Source organism: Passer montanus, unplaced genomic scaffold (genome assembly GCF_014805655.1).
Source record: "Passer montanus isolate IOZ18808 unplaced genomic scaffold, ASM1480565v1 scaffold1, whole genome shotgun sequence".
In the NCBI taxonomy this organism is placed as follows: domain Eukaryota; kingdom Metazoa; phylum Chordata; class Aves; order Passeriformes; family Passeridae; genus Passer; species Passer montanus.
In genome coordinates, this window is record NW_024356504.1 from 560,175 (window position 1) to 577,916 (window position 17,742).

A 17,742-nucleotide genomic window follows, 5' to 3' on the forward strand; every position below is an offset into this window, starting at 1 on the left:
CCAGGAGGAAAAGTGAGGAGCCTCCCCCTCATACCTCCCTGGACACCCAGGGCAAAGACCAGGCCACCAGCTCACCTCTGGAGAGGCTCACGTGAGCTGTGCAGGAAATGAGCTCATCTGACTGGTGATTCCCAGCCCTGGGAGAGCATCACCTGCGCAGGAGACTCCCTGCTAGCGCCCAGGTGTGGAGGGATCTGGCACTTTACTTGCTCGGACAGTTAGACAGGTGTGAATTGCTGAGGCCAGCTGCAGATAAAAGGTGCTCACAGGGCACCCATCTGTAGGGACCTTTGGAATTCTTGTTAGACCCTAACAGCTGATTTGAATTAACTCTGACCGCTCATGTTGTCTTTCTGACTCACGTTCTTTGCATTATGAGGCTGATAATAAAATTACTATTTATAACAAACCAATCATTCTTTATTTGTGATCACTGTAAACTGCATACTGTTGACAGGCTACACGTTAGCTTTTATCCCTCTTTCACCAGCTTTAGACTAAGGCCTGGCAGGTGCTATCAAAACAAAGACTGGTTTGCAGAGGGTTCAGGTGAATTTCTGAGGACAGAGTCATGTGCCTGTGGCTGGAAGCTGACGTGACTGGGGCAGGGAGGAACTGGCAGGACTGGCTGCTTATAATGGGAGATGATATCTGGGTCATGAGAGAACCTAAGCTTTGGGCTACTTCAGGAGCGTAGAAGGAATTCATTAGGTGTGTGATGTTACACCACACATCACCTTACCTTCATAGGAATTAGTGGAATTTGTTCAACCTATCCTACTGTGGAACAACAGACTGGAGAAAGAGTAGTTAAAGCAGGAGACTTATGTCATGATATGCTGAAGATGATTACAGCATGGACAGTTTTCAAGACCAAAGATCAGCTCATCTTCATCGTGGCCTACTCTTCTCTGTGGTGTCAGTGCAACCTGGCTTCAGGACAGGGGGTGTTGCACTCTGACCTGCCAGGAGAGCTGCTCACCCCCTCCTCTGACCCATGGCACTACTGCTTCTGTGGGACCTACACATGTTATTTGTGGTACTTCTTTAGTGTAATAGGGAGAAAAGTCTTGCATGCCTCTGGAGCCTCGGGCTGTGTCTAGTGTCCTAGCCAAGGACACTCTGGAATTGTCTCCTTCTGTTCCTCCAGAAATTTGGCCCTAAACTGTAATTTATATGGTGGGGCTGCAGACTAATGCAAGAGCCTCTCTCCCTTGAGGCAAATGGCTGTTGTGAGGACAAAGGGGTGGCTCAGCACACCAGCAAAGCTAAACACACCTGAGCTTCATTAAATTGTGCTGCTTAAAATTAGGTGTGTGCCACATGGCTTTAGGTTTGTCCTGTTCTGTAGGATAGATGTTAGCTGAGAAGAAGTAAACATCATTAACCTCAGAACTTTTATTAACAAGTTCACAGAAAGAACAAAAGTTACATTGATTTCAGTAAAACAAAGATCAATCCCCTTCAAATACAAAAACTGCTCGAATATGAACTCCTATAAAACTCTGAATATTTTACAGATCTTGAAATACTGAATTCCTCATCCTCTAGGATGGCTCCACATTATTGTAACTTGATGCTGCACATTACAATACCCTCATCACCAGTGAGTATGGCTTCTTCAGCAACCTCAATGGTAATTAGCTGAAATACTGCACACTGTACATTTCCCCCCCTAAAAGCCTCAGCAAATCACACTGGGCCTTGGTTTTCACTGTTTGATTCTATACACAAGACTGAATATATTTAGAGAGCAGTGCACCAAAGGAGAAGAGCTAACAGCAGCCACTCATGAGCACGTCAGGGGTGTGCTCAGGATGGCCAGCTCCCACCCACACGTGATGCAGTGCCAATGGCAGAAGCAATCCACAAAGCCACAACACAGGACCAGATACATCTCTGACCCTCTGCAGAAAAAGTTGTAGTTAAAACCAGCTTCCCCAGCTCTGCATAATGCAAAGGTCAATGCAAAGGGTATCAATTCCACTTGCACAAACCTCATCACACAACTGCATAGGTATACAGCATCTTCTGAGCCATTCTGGTATTCCCACTGCTCTGGTAAATGAGTGACAAGTTAAAGGCAGTATCTCTTCTCAAGTCTGTTTGATCTGTTTCTATTCCCTGTAAAAGTAATGATTAAAAAAAGCTATCAATATAGAAAAATAGTGTAAAACAGAAACATGAGTAGCCATTACAGTGGAATCAAATGACATATTCATAGCCAATAAAGGCTTTCAGCTGTATGGAAACAGAACAAGTATTATTTGTGCTCTCCCTCTTTAAGAAGTTTCCACATCATGTTGTTAATCACCAAAGTTATAAAATTTCACACTCAAAACATTAGCTCTAAGTTAAATAGCCAGCTTATAAACCAGCAAAGTACTACCTTAATTTGTCTTTGTATGCTAAATATTTGCTTCTCCACCAGAATGTGAATATTGCTTGCATTTTTTACAGGGTCACAGACTGCTGCTCTGAACTCCCAGGGCTGACTGACACCCTCAGCTCTTACTTTACCAACACTTCCCATTTTCTAACACCCTTGCAATGATTCTATCTACCCATTCCACAGACCAGACTTGTAAATGTATGACACGTCAATTAGGATCTAATACAGATCAATTAGAATTAAACTATGGCTCAGATGTAATTAGGCATTCCTAATACTGGTCCATCTTGCTCCAGCATGCTGTTTGATAGCATGGCAGAGTATACAGAACTGCCAGTTATAATTCATTGCATGTCGGATGTAGAAATGTCAGCTACCTAAACAGGAAAAGTTATTTAGCAACTCTTTTTGCTGCTGCTTCAGCCTATGACTAAATCCTTCAAAATTCATACATCTTTGAACTTAACACATGCTTAAATACATTATCAGGTGATAATCAGATTTGATTGCTTCCAATGACAAGGAATTAAAATAGTCATTGAAGGAGGCACAACTACAGAGATTTTGTGTACTTATTTTAACTATGACTATGGAATTCTTCACGTTTTCCTGACTTTATTCTCTGTCCATAACTTACAAAGTTACAGTACCTCTAAGGTGAGGGGAGGAAGTTCAAGTGCTCTTTGGTAATAGTGGATTGCCAGGTGCAGCAATCCCAGCTGGTGCAGGCCACGGCCTAGGTTGTAGAAGGACTCCTGGCATGGTCCACGCAGGTCCAAGTAGCGGTGAAGGAAGGAGAATCCCTGTAAGACAAATTGAGCACACAACTTTTTCCTCCCCTTCTGTGCATTTATTTTGTTGCCATTTTGGAGTGTGATGATTCTGTTGTAAACAGAGGATCTTCTTTCTAGAGACTGTGTTGGTAATCAGGGAAGGTACTTCCTTCAATATAAGGAATTATTTCAAACACAAGCAGCTAATGATATAATTTAGGTCACCAGTAGGTCACTGTGGCTGAATTACTAATTAACTACCATAGCAGCAAGAAATGATGTAAAATCACTGAGTATAGTAAGCAGGAAATGAGAAGAGAGAGAGCAGGGAACTGTATTGCCAGGGGGTAATATAAATAGGACATTGTTCAAGAATGTATAAAAGGAGAACAGGGCAGTTCCTGTAAAAAAGGCAGGCTGGTTACAGAAAAAAGTGGATAAAAGTATTAAAATTAGGTCAAAGTTTGCAAGTTCAAAATGTCGAAGTTGGACACTGTCATAACTGATTTTGTGTTACAGTAGCTGGGGACCTGCAGCTTTTGTCAAGATCAGTGCAAGTTACAGTCTTGCAGCAATTTCAAAAGTCACAAGAGCTCAGGATCCTCACCATATTGGGCTGACTGAGCTCAGCAGCTACAGGAATTAAAAGGTATTTCAAGTTAATGAAAATACTTGGTGTAAAGTAGAGGAAATTATTTTCAAGATTCTGTTGGGGACAACTCAGTCCGTGGTTTGTAACTGGATGTTGCAGATGAAAAGAAAAATGCGAATAATGAAGCTGAAAATTTGAAGGTAGCTAAACTGGAGCTCACAAGATCTTTACAGAGAGAGTGTGTAGAGGCACCTAAAAGGAGAAAAAAACCACTTTCCAAGTCTGTACAATTTGCCTCAAGAATGCTGTATGAGACAGCTATGAAGGGCACGTGGCATAGATTCCACTCTACAGCAATGCAGGCCAAAAAAAATTTGAAAGAAAACTCAGATTACAACCACCAAGAAATTAGTAATGTTTTCACAAACAGCTGGCAGCTGTTAACATCAAGGCAACAAGCTACCTTTACCCATAAGGAGAGGAGATTCAGATGGTGTAACTATAGTTCAAAAGCACATTCATCTGTGCTCATGTTTTACCACTTCTCTCTTTAGAAATACCATCTTAAAAATGATGAAAAATGATTTAAACAGAGTGTGTTGTGGTCATAAACATCCGCAAGATACAAAGCCAGGAAACACTGGATAAGAAGAAGCTCACTGCCTCACCTGTACTAGAAGAGCATGCCTTTTCAGCACATATTTCTGAGAGGCCATGTGGATGAAAGTCAGGCCAATACAAAGACTGTACAAAGGCTCGTCTGGGTTTGCACGGAAGGCTTGCACATACTGACCTAAAAGCAAATAAATGAATAAAGATGTTGGTTGTGAAAAACATTCCTTAAGAAGTTACAAACAAGAAAGAAAATATTTGAATTAGAAGTGTGAACTAAGAAAAGAAACAGTTTTATACACCTACATTAAAATATACAGGAAAAAAACAAGGAAGAAAATTCTGTATTTTCAGCACCCATTGGATTCTGAAGGAAGAATGCAGACTGTGATGTAAAAAATATACCTACATTAAAATATACAGGAAAAAACAGGGAAGAAAATTCTGTATTTTCAGTACCCACTGGATTCTGAAGGAAGAATGCAGACTGTGATGTAAAAATGGAAGCAGAACATTATCATACACAAAAGGCAAACATGGTCCTTGCTGGGATTTAAATGTGACATTTGGAGGACTTGACTGAAAGCAGCAGGTTTACTTCAAAGGCCCGCTTAAAACATGCAACCAGCTGTATTTGCTGTTTAAATTAGGCTGGTTCTGTCATTATTATCATCATTAGCCTCCAATTATCTTTGCAAGTTAGTTATATTTGCAATGTGTGCTAAACTTGAAACGTGCCAGCCTAATTTTTATTAGCAAAACCCTTCAGCAATGCTCTGATTTGTGCACAGAATAATTAAAGCACCAGACTAGCATTGTGAACCTATAATTTTCTGATGAAAAAAAAATCTTTCCCTTTATATATACTTTCACTTGTTTTATTTGTTGATATTAGAACATGAAAGATATTACCAAGAGCATGCTTGAAACTGCCAGACACGAAGGCATTGTGCCCATTGAGGACACACAGCACGTGATTGTCAGGATTTTTCAGCATCAGGCGGAGACAAAAGCGATGGTGACGGACATCCTGAGACTGCATAGTGACCTGATTGAAGATGTTCCACAGCTGGGGCTTATTGACATTCTCCATGACCATGATTCTACAGCATGAAAAGTGTGCAAGAAATTAGTAAATGCTATGTAGTATACACTGTATCTTCAGTAAAATCTCAGCAGTTCAGGGAAGAGAACAAACAACAGGAACTCAAAGAGAAGGTCAGTGACTGAAGCAAAGATGAGAGTGAAAAGCAGAACCAATGGTTCTGGCCAAATCAACCAACCTATTGCACTGTGCATTTTTGGAATCTGAGGCTATTGGAAAGCTCCTTCAGTTTCAGTAGCCCCCTCTCATTTACCAAGGCTGGAAAGCATCAGCCTGCCTGCTTCAGCAGTATCATCAGCAGTGTGACTACAGCCTCAGAGGAGACAATTACAGCACAGACTGCTCTGCCTTCTCAGCAGCCCACCTGATGTAGTTGTAAGCTTTTCTGAAGTTCTTGTCCAGAATTGCAGCAGAGAGCCCAAAGTACTCCAGCTCCTTGCGCTTTTGTCTGTCCTCATAGAACGAGTAATATTCCAGGGAGGAATCCACAAGCAGCTCTGCCTCCTTGTACCGGGAGAGGTCACACAAGGCATATATAGCCTTCAGGAGGAGGTTCCACCAGTCATCTTTTGTCAGAACGCTTGTGAGGACAGCAAAAATTGCTAAAAATATTGGAGCCAGAAAGACAACAAAAATTAGAACAAGAAAGATAAATTTTCACAAAATAGATGCATATATCAAACTATTTTCAGAGATGTTGTAGCACTACTACCTAATATGAAGTATTTACTTTTTCTCAGTTTAAGGGCAGTCCATAAAACACCGGCAAAAAACACTCTCAAAGTGGGAACAAAGAGCAAGCAATACACCCAGTTCAAGCTGTAAACATACTACATGAATGCAATAAAGTTCCTCTCCCTAATCTATCAAGCAGTACTTAAGTACATGTGGTCTGGCTCAACCAAGCCTGGCCATCTAAAAAAAACCCACACCACTTTTATACAATATATTTGTATCACAGTTCTAGATTCGCATGTATATTTCCCCTGAGGTGAATGTTGCCCCATAAGATCTCTAGAGGTGCATCTCAATCTGAATTATTCTGTAATCTTACTATTTTTCTCTGAATGGGGACTGTTTCCTTAAGATATATTATCTTCAGTTTTGCTGCCTTCTTTGCCCTAGAAATAAAGCAATGCTAACATGAACTGCATGGATGTAGCATGCAAAAGAGGAGCATTTTTATAATTTTTCAGAACTAAGGAGTTCACCTTGTTACTTTGCTTTTAATAAACAATTTGTGATTTTTTACCTTTCGCATCGCAATTTGCTGTCTCTTGGTCATCATTGTCAGAAATTTTATCCCTTGACACCTTAATAAGATAGAGGTGTCTCTCTCCAGATTTGGAACTAGATATCAAACACACCTGAGCTCTGCTCATTGCTACCTAGAAACAAATTTAAGTGCAGCATTTCAGATTACAATGTAACATCCTATGACAAAGGCAGCATTATGGCCAATCCATCTGGCTCACCTCATCCCAAAAGAGTCTGTAACACCACATAGCAAGGTCATCAGAGAGAACATTCCAACAGGAATATCATCTCTGCATTGCCTCGTGCTCCAGTGCAAACTGGGCTAAGCAAGAGCGATATACAAATTCTTCAAGCTACTTAAAAAGACTTCTCCTGGGACTGGAACATCCCTGGGTTTACTGAAATCAAGACTCTTTGCAGAGAAGCGTAAGAAGAACAATGCTTTTCTCTATATGTTTCAGAAGTTTGGGCATAGTCAGCTCTTCAACCAGTATAATACAATACTCAAGATGCTGAGCAGATCGTAAAATGGAGGTCTAAATATTCCTTTAACTCACTCCCTATTTATAAATAAACAAAAATTCATTAACACAAAACTGCCACCACTGTATTTACTGGCTAAACAAACTGTTATTTTGTCCTTTTATCACAAGAAAATAATAAAGAAAGAAATAAAAAAGAAAATTGTTGAAATAGAAGCCAGTATCAACACCTAAAAAATGCTGTGTGCTCAGTGTTAAAAAGGCAAGAAGCAGCTTTAGAATACAGTGGGTTGTAAGTTACTGTATCAATAATTACACACACAAACAGTCCTCTGTTCTGAACACTACAGCAGGAACACCAGTATTGCAGGCTACCTGCAAGATTACTACCTAACAAAATTATGAAACCCCTTACATATAAAAGCCCACTAGCTTTCCTCCTGAGCTCATTTGTAGTTTATCTTGACCCAAGTCACAGCTGCCCAATTTCCTACATGCAGCTGGAGAGACTGGCTTACCTTGAGCAGCATTGCCAGCATTGTGAGCAAGGTGTCAATGTAACCATACATTTTGCCTTGGGAGTACAACAGCGTGGAGCGATGCAGGAGTAGCTTTAATTCCTGGACAACAGTGAACACTATTATTCAATCTCTTGCACAGACAGAGTTTATAAAACAAACTGTTTTGACATGGTACAGTACTAATAGGATTGTAAAAGCTTCAAGAAAGCTGTAAGAATCTGCAGCATCAGGTAAGCTCTCCCTAAACTGCTCTCAGGAGTTTCTGCTCCAAATTCTCCCATTTCAGAGACATCTGGCATGGCTCTTACCTATGGTGAGGGTGCTTCTAGAGAGGGGATTCAGAACCTCTGCTTACAATCAGTAAAGGCCAGACCATGTAACCCACATGTAGCAACTACTGATCAACTTGATGTAGAGTCAGGACTGGCCCTCAGTGGCCAAAAGCTTGTGCATTGCACAGAAGTTACCAGGTGGGACTGGGGAAAAGCTGAGAGAATGGTCAGGGAGAAAGTCAGGAGGACGTGTCCCTGACACTGTAATGGATCAGTCACTGTGCTCTGCAAGGTCCCCCTGGGGAGGTAAGTCTGAATCCCTGGTCCTATGCAGACATCTTGGACTAGTAGCACAGGTTGGCAGAATAACACATCCTAAATGGAAGTACAGAACACCAGAACACTTTACCCACCTGCTGTGCAGCGTTAGCATCCTGAGCCAGAGTATCTGGGTCATACATTGGCTCCAGAGCCTCCAGAGCTTTCTCAGGCCGGCCCAGCTGCTGCTGAAGTGTTGAAAGTGAGATTCTTGCATCGAGATGCAATGGAGCAAGATCAACAACTTTGGCATAGCTCTCTGCAGCACGCTCCATGTGTCCCAAAGCCTTCAAGCACTCTAGAAATACCATAAGCAACACAAGACACTAAAGTGGCAGAAAAAGAAGATTTCAAGGTTTGCAAATAAATTAACACACCTTCTTAGTAAAATCACCCCAAACATGTATTTTTAAGTGATAATATTCAGATATATGCACTGATGCATCACTTCAAACATCAGCAGCTGACACAGGATGAAATGTAGAATAGGTGCTGTTTCACTTTACATGAACATGAAGTACTTTTAGCTGATATAAATTTCAGTGTACATGAAGAACAAAAAAATGCTTGACAGAGTCATCATGATAAGCTTCATTCTGCAATTCTCATTCAACCAGTCAAATCTAAAATTCCCGTGATCTTGGCTAAAGGTCCCTGGAAATGGTCAGCACTGTACTAACACCTCCCCATGCTGAGCAGTCCTGCCTGCTCTCACCTGCGTGCCGCAGCCACACAACAGCCAGGTTGTATCGCTCTGAGCAGACAAGGGAACTCAGGAGAGGCAGGGCTGAGTTGTATTCCCCAACGTCCAGAAAAGCCTCTGCAACATCCAAATACAGGTCACCCATATCTTCTGGATTTTGTTCCACCAGAGTAGTCAAAAGAGGCTTTAACAAAAAAACCACACAAACACATAAAGAACAAATTCTTTAAGGCATGCTTATTGGAAGCTTGCATTTTTATCCTATGACTTTTACTCATTTGCATTCTGAACTATACTTCCTCTAATTAAATGTTAGTTTAGAAGTGAAAAATAAAAGATCTGAAATTCAGCATTCCTGAAGAAGCCACATTTTTCTAGATGTTTCACATGTCCAGTGGGTTAAAGTACCCATCAGTGAGGAGTATCCTTTTTGAAAGAACAGTCTTCAGACTTAGTATGGTTTTAAAACAAAGTGAAAACATGTTCCTTAGTGTTCACAGCTTTGCAATATTGTCCTGGGCCTGTCACAGCACACAGGCTGGGACTTACTGTGCTTTGGTAATACTTACACTGGCATAACTTCTAAGGGCAAAGATATTATTTCTGCTATTACAGGACTGTGAGGTTTCTCTCCTAGAGTGGGAGAGAAGCTCCCAAAAAGAATCCCCACAGCTCCCTCAACCACCTATGAAAACAGGCACAATTACTTGCTTTTGTGATTTTTTAGAACATTATCCCCACCTTGTGAGTTGGTTTCCACTTACACTGAGTGGCTCCAGGATGTTCAAGTGAATCAAGCACACCATCAGCTTGACCGTGATGTCTATGGGAACACCCTCAGGTATGCAGCAGCTGACCTTCTCCACAGCTGGGACAAGATAAAGAATTTCCTTCTGAACTCAGAGGCTTTAAGAAGCACTTCTCAAGCACTACATCCCCTCCAGGCCATGCTCAGGAACTGAGAAAATATTCTTATCAGCTCTAGCAAGTGTTTGTCTACCCTCCTTTTCCTCCTCCTTTATCTTTTCCAAGAGTTGGAGCAACATCTTCCTACTGTCTCTGAGACTAATAATTCCATGTGAGGTGGAATGACCAAGTGCTGTCAGTCTGCATCGACTCCAACAGCAGGATTCCACAGCATGTGCTTAGATCCTTTGCCTGCTTAAGGATCCTTGCCTACTTTGTCACTCAATAAAGCTTTCCTTTAACAATTTATGCACCTGTACCCACTTCTCCTTTATTTTTTGAAGGAAAAGCCTTCAAACTGTATCAAGGTTCTTGTTCTTGCTAAGTATGTCCTGTGTAGCAGGCACTGCCTGAACACACTGTAAAACAGAGTGAACTGCAGAACTTCACACAACAGGTAGGCTGAATGCAACCTCATCAGAATGCAGACAAGAGGCACAGTAACTACCCAGGACAATACCAGCAAAAGAGAGGTTACACAATAAAATTCCATTATCATAGGTCCTTCACATATAGTCATGACACCTCCTTAACTCCTGGTTAAGTTCTCCTTCACTTCAGTGCTTGCACCATTCAGTGCTAAAACCTGAGAAAACTGTGATTTCCAGCCCAAGGTTTCCCTTTTACCTCCTACATCCACATCCCTTTACTGCAAATCACAACATGCAGACTGATTCATCATTCTTTGAACACTGCAATACCCAGCACTATTCCCCTACTGATATATTTTACAAAATCACAACTGTCTGGGTTAGAGGGAAGTTCTGAGAAAAGGAAAGAAGAAAAGTACAGAAGAATCTTTTTCTGGATGAAGCCCTGTTTTTGTGCTGTTAGAAATCTCCAGATGTTCTATGATTGCAAGCTGGTTCCTAACCATATGATCAATTCATAGACTTGTCTGAAATTAAAAAAAAAAAAAAAAAATTAAAAAATTACTTACCTGGAGCACTGGATTCAGCTGGCTGACTCTGGTTGTCAGTCACAGCCTCCTGGCTTTCCTGAGTTTCTACTGCTGCACCTGTATCTTTTTTAAAAGATTATCAGATTAACCAGTAGTTACTTGCCTTTGAATCCATAATTGATTGGCAGCTTACTCTGAAAAGTGGACTGGGTTTATCTTGTTTTGGTTTGGGGCTTTTTTGTGTTGTATTGTTTTGTTTTTTAAGGACAGCAGAGCAGGAAGCAGTTATAAAAGTTACAAAGCAACAGGGTAGAGAACCCAGCTCTATTTTAAAAGCCTTCTCTCAACCAATGGCACACAGGAGGTAACTAGGAAACATTGTGTGCTAATTCCTAGACTCATGATAGTTTTGTTTCTTATAAATTACCTGCTGAAAGTCTCCATCAGGACAGTTGTTCATAAATCAACTGTATTTTCACCTGGCCAATCAGAGCAAAAAGCCAACAGAAATATCTCATACCTGTATTGGGCTTGGATCAGATTGCTGAGACAACCACTTTAATCACAAAACAGACTGTCTCCTTATGGAGTTGGTGTGCTGTATCCCTTCTACTTCATTAAATTTCAAGCTAGCACACCTAGATTTCAGTTAGGTGGTTAATAACAGATGCAGGATGTATAAAGAACATTACTCTTAGGTCAAAGGCTGATATTCTTGAGCATAGTTGCCACTAATCTTTTATCTTTTTTTTTTTTAGAAGTTATTTAGCTGGTAGAAATAGCTGGTCTGATGTAAACTCAGAGGAATGTTTAGAACTTTAAAAGCCCTCCAGTTGCCTGGAGATCAGTCCTTGTCTTCAATGAGTCAGCAGGGCTGTGGGGATACCAGAGTAACTTCTTATAGCAGGCTGAGGTCACGCCGTGTAACTCACTAAGAGCACCCACAGATTTCAATAGAGAAAAGCCTGTCAACAGTACAGCAAAATATATCCAGGAGGTGAAAAGGTAAAGATGTCACATCACATGAACAGCAGGGTCACAGGAACCACTTGACAGCTACTTACCCTTTTTCTCCTCAGCTGCACTTTTTTCTGGTACTTTTTTTTCAAGTACAATTCCGGTAAAATCTGTAATAACCTAAAACAGAAAAATAACTCAGATCATTTCAAAGATTTAAAGCATAAATGGAGCAACCAGCCTATGTGACATTTTTAGACATTTCAGAAGTTATCAGAGGTAAAGCTGCATTCATCTACCCAAGCAGAACCTTCAAAAAGAAACACGGAAATGGCTCTGTGACTACAGATCTACTGCATTAATAAATCCAGTAGCTAAATGCTGTGTACATAAAACTGAGTGACTGACATTTAAGGAGGGAAGAAGTACAAAAAAGGATCAGGGGAATTGTTTGCAGACTCATGATACTGTGCTCTGACAGAAAGCTGAATAAAATCTAAAGAAAGAAAAAAAACCCCTAAGTAATTTCAGATCAACAAATAAGAATATTCACAAAAGAAGTCCCAATTTACAGTGTCTTTTCAATCTTGGAAAGTATTACAATGGCCAAATACCAACATCTTCCTTCTCAAAGCCAAACCAAATCAAGTTGGAAATATGCCTCAAAAGTGAGAGTTAACAAATTTGGACCAGATAAGCAACATTCTCTAATTCCTGATTCCTTAGAGTTAAGATGTATTGTCTTTCTGGAATGTATGCTTAGTGCTTAATGCATAAATTATTAGTTGCAACACGAGTCTGACAGATAAGTCACAACAATTTGCATTTGAACCATCAGAGCTTTCAGTGTCATGATTTTAACCTTCCACTCAGAGAATGACCTCTGCTGGTATTACTCACAAAACCAGCCTGAAGGTCTTCTCTGGCTACTAGGGTTATGGTCACTATAGAGAAGAAGAGGAAGGATCCCAAAATTTTAACTCTCTAACAACATACAAATTTATCAGCCCTCAATTAATTAAATCCAACCATTAATTTAAATGCTAATTACTATAGAACTAAAAGCAAGCAGTCTGTTTCTGATGAGCTCTATTTTTACAGAAGCAGGACCCCATTTTAGCACTGCAGAAACATGTATTATGAACATACACCACCCATTCTGGCAGGCAGAGAGGTGCTGAAATGCCACCCAAGCTCACTGAGGTGTCCGTACCGCCAGAGCTTTGTCGTACTGTTTGGAGGAGATGTACAGTTCAGCTGCAATGTTAACATCCTCCATGGACACGAGGCTCTGGTGCTTGGCAAAAGCCTCTTCCACTATCTCAATGGCAGAGGTCACATCATTGGCTTCGTAGTAACTCCTATAAAACACAGACATGAAACAGCAGGTAATTCACATAACTGACAATGTATACGTTGAATTGAAGTGAAAGGATTTTCATATTTCTCTGATTTTTGCTTATTAGAGAAGATTTTCATCATCAAGTGGTATAAAAGACAGTGAGAAAGGGGATGGTTTGCCTTTCCATACAAGTGTTGAAAACTTTGATGTATTTCAAATAATTAACAATTTTCTTCTCCCTTGTTTGTTAGGACATTACTGGAGTTTTCATCACAGTCTCCCCCAATGAAGTCAGGCATCAATCATGTCCCACATCAACCTGCTTTAAGAAACCCTAATAACATTGTTATAATACACACCCTTGTATTTTTTGGTACACTTCCCTAACATGAAGATCAAAAGAGTTTAAACTGTTTTGAGACAGAGAAAAAAAACCTGCATTTCCACGAGAAAGCAGTTCACAGGGACAAAACTACTGTGTGAGAGCTACACACTTTAACCACAGGGCTCCCGTGGCAAGGCAAACCCCAGAGTTTGCAGGCCCGGCTCACTTGGCCATGTCTCGGGCCAGCTGCATGAAGCGCTCCCCGTCGGAGGGAGCCAGGAGGTTGAGGATGCGCCGGTAGCCATCCATGGCCATCTTCTGCTCGCCCAGCTGCTCGTACAGGCTGGACCTCTCCCACAGGTAGCGCACGTTGGTCGGGTCGTACTTCAGAGCTACGGGAGGAAGCAGCAGCACAGCAGCACTTTAGGAAATGCAACAGTGGATTTCGCATTCATTTCCTTGTGTTAATGGACATGCACGGGGTTTTTGCAAGATTACAGATTCATTAATCTTTTTATCAAATTCCACACAGAGGCACCAAAATCTTAGCACCCTGAAGCAAACTAAACTAGAAAGGAGAAGAAAACAAAATGATTGCTGTCAGCACATAGCATTAATTTTAAATTATTAAAATGTTTGCTACACTACCTTTTGTGTAGCAGAAAACAGCCTGCTTAATATTGTCCTGCTCCAGTGACATTTCTGCCAGTCTAACCCACTCCTCAGTATTGCTAGGATTTAAGTGAGCTGCAATCAGTCCAAACTGTAGTGATTTCTCCATATCCCCCTGGTCTTCATAGATCATGGCAAGAGTGGAAAATGGCTCGTGAGCAAGAGGAGCTGTGAAAAGGCAAAAACAATTATTAAGATTTATTGTTTAAAATCCACACTGGAAACAAATAACTTGCCTTTCTCAAAGAACAGGTATCAGAATTATATGAAACATGTGCTGTTCAAATTCAGGAAAAACTTGCAGACAAGTTTCTCATTCCTGTTTGTAAATTATTAAACAGGCTGACTGCATCTAACAACAACCATTCATAGGATTATTGTACACTGCAAGGCATGCTGATGCTTATACCTTGTGCCTACAAAGACAGTAAAAGCACACTGTGTAAAGCTAAGCCAAGGCCTGGGCCTCTGCAGAATAGGGGTGCTAGTTTCTTTTTATAAGCAAAAAAATAAAGGAAGTGCACCACATATTCTTCATTCTACTCCTTATACCATGACTTTGCTTGTACAGTTTATTTTCACCTTCAGTGAAGCCACACTGAATCCTCCTCCTGCACATGGAAACTTCACCCTATCCTTAAAGCCCAAAGGCTGCCCGTTCTCCCATACCTTGTCGAATGATCTCCATGCACATCAGAATGGCCTCCTCACGCTCTCCTCGAGCAAATCTGATGTTGGCCTCTCCCATCAGACCCCTCAAGGCACGGGGAAGTTTGCTGCGAGGTCTCTTCTCCTAAATGGAAAAGGGATGCTGTTTCTGCCCAAGGCTGAGCTGTGCCCAAATTCAGAAGACACCTTATTGTGCTTAACACCACCTAACACCAAGTTATTTAAGTATTAGCAATAATAAATGACTGACCAAAAGACTTGCTAATGTTCATAGTTTTCTGACACTGGGAAAACTGATTTCATGATTTCTGAAAGCTTTCAAGCAGTGAATTACAGTGCTTTTATAATAAAGACAGCATAACAAACACCAGCATAAGCAGGATTACCCTCCATGGAACAATTCTCGGGCAAATTTCTCAGTAAGCAGCTAAAAGTCACACAAAGTGGCATTCATGCACTATGGTCAGGAGACACATGGAAGGTATAGGAAAGTTTAAACACTTGCTTTCATCATTTTCTTGGTCTCTCGATTAAGAACCATCTCCAAAACAAAAACATCTCCAGCTGTAGGCTGTTCTGTAGTTTCTTCTTCCTCCTCTCCTTCTCCTCCTCCTTCTTCTTCTTCTTCTTCTTCCTCCTCCTCCTCCTCTTCATCCTCCTCCTCTTCATTTTCCCCAAGCATGGATGCAAAGACCCGATGGACAGATTTACTGACCCCATCTGCTGTTTCTCCTGGTTGAGAAAGAAGTAAAATAGGTTTATGATACAATGAAGAGGACGAGCTGCTTCCCAGGACAAGTGCAGGGAAAACAGCAGCCCACTTGAAGCAGCTATTCTGCAAGAGTGCTGCCTGCACAAATGAAGAAAAACTACTGACAGCCTCTGTGGTTTTAAGGCTCTGCATTATTCATCACCAATGCCTGGTATGGCCCAGCCTGTAACATCTTTAGATATCTGAAATGAAAGCAGGGAGGAACACACAGAATGAAGCCACAGTATAATCAACATTTTTCTCAGTCCAGAAGAAGATTAAGCAATTTTCAAGCACTGAGCTGGCTGGCTGCAATAAGCTTTTCTGCTCAAGAGGCTGTAAGTGAGCAGAGAATTCTACCACACAGCAATCCAGCAACCAATTTTTCAAAGCCATTGAAAACAAGATCTTGTAACCATTCCATTCATGACAACAAGTACCTTTTAACATGTGTAAATACAAAATTCATGTTGTTTGCATTTCTCTGGAAAAAGAACGGAATTCTTTAAAACAAGTAAGAAAACTATGCTAAGAACTCTGAATAAATATGCTTAAGGCATACAGATTTTAAGAATTTCCCATTTTTTATTTACAGTTTCTCACTATGAAGTGAACCTGGGTTATAACTGACCACAGATCTATATACAAAATTCCAAATATGTAGGGTTCAAAGGTTTGAGCTGGGGGATTGGACACCTGAAGACTTTATTATAAAATAACCACAGTATCAAGCCGGAACTGAAAAACAAATCTATCATGTATTGCCTATATAGGAGAGGGACTTGGGGACCACACCTGGGTTTATTTTTTTCGACTTGGATATGTTTCATTATTTTTATTCTGACTTGGATATTAAGCATCTGAACATAAGACTTATCTTCCCCTGCCCCCATCTGAAAAAACACATAATTATTAATTTAATGTCCCTTATATTTCAGTCCCTACAGAGACCAGAAGGGGAAAAATGGAGCCAGTTAGCAAAGAGCAAATACTTCCAGTGCCTTTTTAAACAGGAATGGTTATGTTAGAAACACCAACCATCAGTTTCATCCTGACTTTGGGATTTCCCAGATGCTTTTCTGGATGAAGATGGAGCCTCTACATCTTCCTCATTTTCCTCAGCAGATGCATTTTCGCCATCCTACACACACCAAAAATACAAATTATTACCTTTATAGAATAACCCTTTTTTATTTCCCCATATATTTAGTTACCATTTGGGTTTCCAGCCTTTGCACTGCCAGTGAAACAGCACTGTGTATAAAACCCAGCATTCCTTGCTTTCAGGACATCTATATTTTTTATCAGTGTGGGGAGACTCAGATGGTGACTGTTCACATACTTTTGTTTGACTGAAGAAACCAGTCCACTGCTCATTTGGCATTACAGAGAGGTGGGATGGTTGACTGTATTAGAAAAAAAAGTTCTGTGTGACTAATGCTTCCAGGAGCTTGTCAATATCAAACCAGCACTCATTAATCCGGCAAGAATGCTGCCTTAGGGTAACACTAGGGAGCCTCCGCCTCCACCATCGGGGCAGAGAAGCTCGCAGCTCCGGAGCCGCAGCAGCAGCAGCGAGCGAGCGAGAGCGAGAGCCCCTCCACACACGGAGCAGCGGGCCGTGCCCTGCCAGGTGCCGTCATGAGGGTGGCGGCCCGCGCCGTGGGGCGGCCAGGCGGGGCAGACTCACCTTCTCGCGGCTCTTGCGCTCCTCTCGGCGCTGCTCGAACTCCTCGAAGGAGATCTTCCCCTCCAAGTAGTCGATCAGCTCCGGGCTGAAGCCCGACATGGCTCCGCCACGGCCCGGGGGAACCTTGTGAGGGAGGCACCGCGTCCGTCCTGCTATGGCGCCCGGCCGCGCGAGTTCCGGGCGGCGGCTGCCGCGCTGAGGGCGCTGAGGGCAGGGCGGGCAGCGAGCGCAGGGCCGGGGCACGGCGGGCTCGGCAGCCTCGGCACCGAGGGTTTAACTCCGCGCTGACAGGGATGGGGCAGTTCTGGGCAGGGCACGGGCAGAAAGGGACCAGCAGCCGCCAAGAAAGGGGCTGTACCCACAGAGGGTCCGAACACTTGGCACACACCACCTTGGGACAGATCGTTCTAATAAACTGAAAGGCAACGTTTATTTCCCAGCT

General features: G+C 41.8%; 1 protein-coding gene across 2 annotated transcripts; it reads right to left on the reverse strand.

Annotated features, from left to right (window-relative positions):
• Positions 1–1,383: 1,383 nt before the first annotated feature.
• GTF3C3 (general transcription factor IIIC subunit 3) lies at positions 1,384–17,579 on the reverse strand. Of its 2 annotated transcripts, XM_039700014.1 has the most exons (19): positions 17,301–17,576; positions 16,649–16,751; positions 15,365–15,591; positions 14,860–14,983; positions 14,167–14,358; positions 13,745–13,910; positions 13,065–13,212; positions 11,959–12,031; positions 10,934–11,017; positions 9,792–9,895; positions 9,040–9,211; positions 8,420–8,622; positions 7,732–7,833; positions 6,727–6,862; positions 5,839–6,076; positions 5,282–5,472; positions 4,426–4,550; positions 3,043–3,195; positions 1,384–2,124 (listed from the first exon to the last, which is right to left on the reverse strand). In XM_039700014.1, the coding sequence occupies exons 1-19, from the start codon at positions 17,397–17,399 to the stop codon at positions 2,002–2,004; spliced, it is 2,763 nt and encodes a 920-aa protein (XP_039555948.1). In that variant the 5' UTR covers positions 17,400–17,576; the 3' UTR covers positions 1,384–2,001. The 2 variants fall into 2 exon arrangements, 1 of the variants encoding a protein (XP_039555948.1); XR_005626591.1 differs by lacking the exons at positions 1,384–2,124; positions 3,043–3,195; positions 4,426–4,550; positions 6,727–6,862 and having other exon boundaries at positions 5,288–5,472; positions 17,301–17,579.
• Positions 17,580–17,742: the final 163 nt, after the last annotated feature.

What these genes read in the sequence shown, in the direction of transcription:
- GTF3C3 (XM_039700014.1), bottom strand. Translation starts at nt 17,399, where the DNA reads ATGTCGGGCTTCAGCCCGGAGCTGATCGACTACTTGGAGGGGAAGATC. An exon ending in AGCAAATTGCGATGCGAAAG is followed by an intron (nt 6,077 to 6,726) that starts GTAAAAAATCAC and finishes CAATATTTTTAG; the next exon opens with CAATTTTTGCTGTCCTCACA. An exon ending in TTCCTCCCCTCACCTTAGAG is followed by an intron (nt 2,125 to 3,042) that starts GTACTGTAACTT and finishes TTACTTTTACAG; the next exon opens with GGAATAGAAACAGATCAAAC.